We start from the raw sequence: 5,767 nt of genomic DNA on the forward strand, positions 1-5,767 counted from the left end.
TCAAATGTCTAGTCAATTAAAATGTCTGAACAATATACATATCACATTTGCTCCGTGTCTGTTGCAGCCTAGACTAACTACAGCTAATTGTAACCCCGCTAAACTACTACAGAAGGCAGAGGTTGATTTGAGACTAAATCCCTGTATAATAAATATGATGTTTGCCTATACATGCCAATGTCTCAGATGCCTTTGATTTTCTTTTAATTTATTAACCTATTTAGCTCACATTCTAAAACATAAGATCACAACACTCTTATAACTAATGTTACATTTAACATATTCTGTGTTTGTTCAAGGAGAACACAACTGTGTCAAAATTTGCCAAATTACAACCCAATGCCTATGTTGAATACAATGTGTTTTTCCCATACAGACTTGTGTTAAAAAGACACATAGTGTAGTGCCCTAGGGGATTTTAACACAAAACTGTAGTCTTTGAACAAACAACGTTAAATTGAGCACATTGTTCTAAGTTTTCGGCGATATGCTTCCCTGCCCCCGATTAAAGATAGAGAGAAACTGCACATGTACTATTTTTCATTTCTGCAGCACCAACATGGGATGCTCACTTGATCCAGGGAAACGTAAATAAATAAATAAATTAGCATGGTAAATATTTTATACTTTAACAAAATACTTACAATGTAGTACAGAGCCCAATACTGTACGCTATTCACAAGTACTACTATTACCACGACTACTCTAATATTTCAACACCCTTATGAATAGCGGCTACACTGTTGCACTGGTGAGGCATTCACACACAATACCTGTCTCCTGAGATTGGTTTATAGATCTCTGCCATTTCCTGTCATGATTCAAATTACCCACCCAAAAAGTACCAGTAGCACAGTAGTCCACACACACAGGCAACAACATCATACAAGAAAACATGTTCCTGCTTTCACACATCACTATTTATTCCGGTTTTATACGTAAGGAAAATATAGTTTCTATCTGGGTCAATCAATCGATCTATTTGTATAATTGTATGTATTTTATCAATTGCACTTTCTGTCTTCATTTCAGTTGCTGTCGCAGCGCTGCATTTGGAACAAACAAAAATGACTTTGACGAAAATGGCGAACAGAACTTCTCGCATTACCTGCAAGTACGTGGGCTCAGATTTTCAAGGCACTTATATCCACTGGTATCAGAAGAAAGAAGGTGAAGCTATGAGACGCATTCTGTATATACATACAGTGAATGTAGATCCTACATATGACCAAACCAATGACAAAGTAGTTTTCAAAGCCACCAAAAATACTAATGGGGAGAGTGATCTTATAATACACAAAGCACAAACCAGCCATTCCGCCACATATTTCTGTGCCTGCTGGGACTCCCACAGTGACACAGATGTCAGTAAATCAGCACAGACCCCTCAAAGGCCATTTTCCTTGAAATAACAGTAAACTCCACTCTAGTGTAGAAGTGGCGCAGGTGCTGCCACAGAAATGTGTGAAACAAGAGGAATGAATGAATTAAAGGGGGGGGGGGTTAAAATATATGAAAATACAATAAAACTCTACAGTTGTTTATACTACCACTCACAGAGCAACAATTATAAAATGTAATGTGCGATGACACTGGTGAACATGCACGTATATATAGTAGCCACTATACATTTTATCCATGTTGTGCATTTTGTTAAAAACAAACTATTATTTATAAATGTTATTTAATATCTACTAAAACGATTTGTTCAGGAGATATGGTGCGATCTGTCCGTCTCCGGTCTGGACTCTGAAAATCGATACACCAGCAACAATAATACAAAAATAAAAATAATAATCTAATCTTTGGATCTACTTAAATGTATTTCCCCCTGATGGATATTATACAAGTTATTATTTTCAATATGTAAACTACATATTCAGCAGTTACATTTCAAACTGACTCTGAACATGAGCATAGCCTTAGTAGTGGTTATTCATTTATCAGCTCAATCTACTGTTGAGATCTGACATCTTTCATATTTAGAGGAGTATATATGTATCAGTGAGGAAAACACCTCATGCGTGGCCCTCTGAGATTGGTTGACGTATCCGTCATTTCCTTTCTGATCTCAAACAAAATGGTCGGGCATTTAAGCAAATTTAATTAAAGTCACACATGCAAAGCCCTACATGAACAGAAACCATGATTCTCACCTCTTGCATAGTTTTCCCTTTGCTATTCCTGGGTAAGCCGATATTACATTTATTAATTTCTAAGGAGCACAAAGTATGCAGCTTAATATTTTTTTTCTGTTTTTAATTGCAGCCGCCGAGACAGCAGTGACCCTGGAGCAGGATCAATTAACTGTGACGAAATCGAAATCTAAAACTGCCCGGATTAGGTGCAAAGTCTTTGGAACAGATGCCACCAGTGCAACCATCCACTGGTACCAGCAGAAAGACGGGGAAGCTTTGAAGCGAATTCTTTACATAGCTGGTGCAGCTTCTAAGTTGGACACAGGCTTTAGCGAGTCTATTTTCAGCGCTAACAAAAACTCAAAAGAGTCCAATCTTATCATTCAAAATGTACAAGAAGAAAGCCATTCTGCAACATACTATTGTGCCTATTGGGACTCTCACAGTGATACACAAACCATAGGCAGACTGTACATAAACCATCTTACTTTGAACTGATATAATATTATTTGAAATCTAAGTAAAACATCTCAATATAGTTTTTCCTGGAAATTTACTAAAAATATTCAGTTATTGATACAAACATCTCTGAACATGGAAGAGAATTCTAAGATTCTCTCAGCTCACAGTAGGGCTTTTTACACCTTAAAATCTACCTTTTCAATGTCTAACAATTAAAATATAATGTCTTTGACTATTTGTTTCATAACACCAGATAATTAAATTAACATTTTTAGACAACAAACGCTACTGCTATATACTATTGCCTATTGTGATGTAGCATTGTTTCTTTAACTTGTTTTACAGTAGGACCCAAAACAACATATCACCTGGTTGTTAGGGGTGGAATGCTAGCAGACGGAGGGGTTCCACAAATACTAGACAAGTGGTTGAAGTACATAATAATACCAGAGTCCAGTAAAATACCACCTGGGTGGCAACCCTAACTGCCACAGACATCTGTGTTATATTATAAAGATATACTTTACTTTTTAATATTTTAATGGTTGAAAAGATGTTCATGTTATAAATATTTAGTTTTTGTTAAACTGTTATTTACACGTTTTTAAACAGTAAAAACTAAAAATATTTATATTTACTTATATTTTTTTATAATTTAAAAAAATGTATAGCAAAGCAACACAACTTAAAACAACTTTATACATAATGATCCTATCCTAGTCTGTACAGTTTTCTGTGGCTCCAGAGCTGGAGCTGGAGCTGCTGGAGATGGACTGGAGCTGGAGCTGAACCTCTGCAGTCACTCCGTAGCTAGAGGCAGCAAACCCAGAGCACTGCCAACCCTATCTGAGTGCATGTTGCCTCACTTGAAACGTTCACTCTTTTCTACTTTTCATAGCAGTGTGTTGGACGGTAACAGCATGGTGGGCTCCCAGCCTGTCCTCTTTCCCAGGCTGCACTCTGGATCAATGTGGGCAAAGGGTCATTGACAACCGCAAGTTGGGTGATGGCCATACAAATATTCACCAAAAACTGAACCTACCAGTTGTCCATCATCTAGAATTTAAAGGCTGCTGGAATAGCCGTTACCTAGCCAGGAAGAAAGTCAATGTTTCCCTTACTTTTATACCACCTCCCTTGAATGACTGAAACAAATAAATAAAAATACACCTCCCCCATCAACAATCCACTGGCACCCCTCCCTGTCACCCATAAACATTCCACTAGCATTCCATCCCTACCCTTGCCACCTTGGGGAATAATTCGGTAACACACCTGGCTATGCACATTTTTTGGGGAAACACTGCAAATATTACCAATACATACAGTGAGCCATGTGACCTGGGAGGTCAAATCAAACCCAAGAGCAATGATTGGAGATCTCCAAGAGAGTCTGGCATCATCAGTTTCAAATGTCTCAAGAAGTACCATTTGACATCAGCTGCATGAAACTGATGATCAGATTGGTGATAAGAATTTGCAAGGAAAAACACTCTTCTGAAGGAAGCAGTATGAATTTGCTCAACTGCAGCTCAATGACACTTGGGACTGTGTTTTATGGTCAGATGAAATAGAAAATTTGCTTCATGGACATGTTCATCAGTGCATCAGCTTGATGCCAAAAAGTTAAAGTTCATGTTAAGAACAATATAATCCCCTATGTGAAATACGGAGGTGTTTTCCTTTAGATTTGTTTTACATCATCTGGTCCTGGTGCACTTTTGCATTTTGGCCAAGAACCTGGTTCCCTCTACTAAAAACTCAAGCTTGGTCAAAAATGAACTTTCCAGCATGATAATAATCCAAAACATGCATTCAAATCTACAAAGAAATGGTTAAGTAAAAATATAAGTAAGGATGCATAAAATATTAATTCGCTTGGATTAAAATAATTGCAATCTTTCTTGAAAAGCATGCCTTTATTTCTAAAACATACGGAGTTCAGTGTTTAACACATTTTATTCCAGTACAAACGATTGCAGCCTTGCATTTCTTCTGTTAAATCAACTTTGCCACAATTTATCAAAGTGATTTCAATAGACAGGCAATGTATTCAGCAGAAATATTTACCAATATTTTACATGTTATCAATTTTCAGTCATCACTATTTAATAAATGGTGTAATCTGAGTGTAAAATATAGATTGTGTTTTTCTTTCAATCTTTTCACTTTCTTTCTTTATACTGTGTAATATGTTTATACACTGTTCGCAGGCGTATGTCAATCAATTCATTTCTTGCTAACAATTCTGAATCCACTAATGACAGTGACGTCTGATGGTAATTGTGGTCTCTGAATGAAAAGCCGTTAAACGTGGTCCTCTGAGATTGGTTAGTTTGTCATAATAACTTCCTCTGAATGTGTAATGAAAATATATGAGCTGAAAAATAAATACATAAACCAAGCACACACTTCATCTTAATTTGAGAAGGAACCATGTGTTTAGTTCCAGGCAACGCTTTTCTTTTTTTCTTTTTCATAGGTAAGTGAAGGTCTGTCTGTTCTAAATATTAGAGATCAAAGATATCTCACAATTTAACAATATTTGTCTGTCATTGCAGTGGCAACAATGACATTGGAACAGAAATCATCCCTGACAAGAAAGAAGGATAGAACTGCACTGATCACCTGTACTGCCTCTAATGTACCATCTAGCAGTGCTTATATTCACTGGTACCAAAAGAAGGACGGTGAAGCTTTTAAAAGGATACTTTACTTAAAGCTTGATGGGACAGGAGTAACTCAAGACTCAACCTATGGAAGCAAAGATTTCCAGGCTGAAAAACGTGGATCTGATGTGTATATTCTTAGAATAACATCTGTGAAGCACATCCATTCTGCCACATATTATTGTGCCTACTGGGACAGACACTGTGATACAGATGCTTCAGGAAGTCCTTTCAAAAACACACAATTACCTTTATGATCAGATTAAATAACTGTACTAGCCTCTTTTCTGTTCAAGTAAATTACGGTATCTGAGTGCTTCATGATTGTTACCACATCCAAGACAAGTGTACCCTCAGGTATGAACAGGTGTTCAACTGAATTGTGGAAAATTCACATGAGAAAATTACAAAGTAAATAACATAAGTTCCATTTATTTAAATTTATCTTGTGTATATATTAATGTATGTTTATATAACGCATTAGTAAGAGTTAAAGAG

General features: G+C 36.6%; 1 protein-coding gene across 1 annotated transcript; it reads left to right on the plus strand.

Annotated features, from left to right (window-relative positions):
* Positions 1 to 2,115: 2,115 nt before the first annotated feature.
* Positions 2,116 to 5,526, plus strand: LOC136713063 (uncharacterized). Its single transcript, XM_066689966.1, has 3 exons — positions 2,116 to 2,188; positions 2,269 to 2,583; positions 5,162 to 5,526. The coding sequence occupies exons 1-3, from the start codon at positions 2,146 to 2,148 to the stop codon at positions 5,524 to 5,526; spliced, it is 723 nt and encodes a 240-aa protein (XP_066546063.1). The 5' UTR covers positions 2,116 to 2,145.
* Positions 5,527 to 5,767: the final 241 nt, after the last annotated feature.

The sequence above is a fragment of the Amia ocellicauda genome, chromosome 2 (genome assembly GCF_036373705.1).
Source record: "Amia ocellicauda isolate fAmiCal2 chromosome 2, fAmiCal2.hap1, whole genome shotgun sequence".
Taxonomy (NCBI): Eukaryota; Metazoa; Chordata; class Actinopteri; order Amiiformes; family Amiidae; genus Amia; species Amia ocellicauda.

Coding starts and splice junctions, on each gene's coding strand:
- LOC136713063 (XM_066689966.1), top strand. CDS start 2,146: ATGATTCTCACCTCTTGCATAGTTTTCCCTTTGCTATTCCTGG. Junction 2,189..2,268: donor TTTCCCTTTGCTATTCCTGG/GTAAGCCGATAT, acceptor TTTTAATTGCAG/CCGCCGAGACAGCAGTGACC. Junction 2,584..5,161: donor TGCCTATTGGGACTCTCACA/GTGATACACAAA, acceptor CTGTCATTGCAG/TGGCAACAATGACATTGGAA.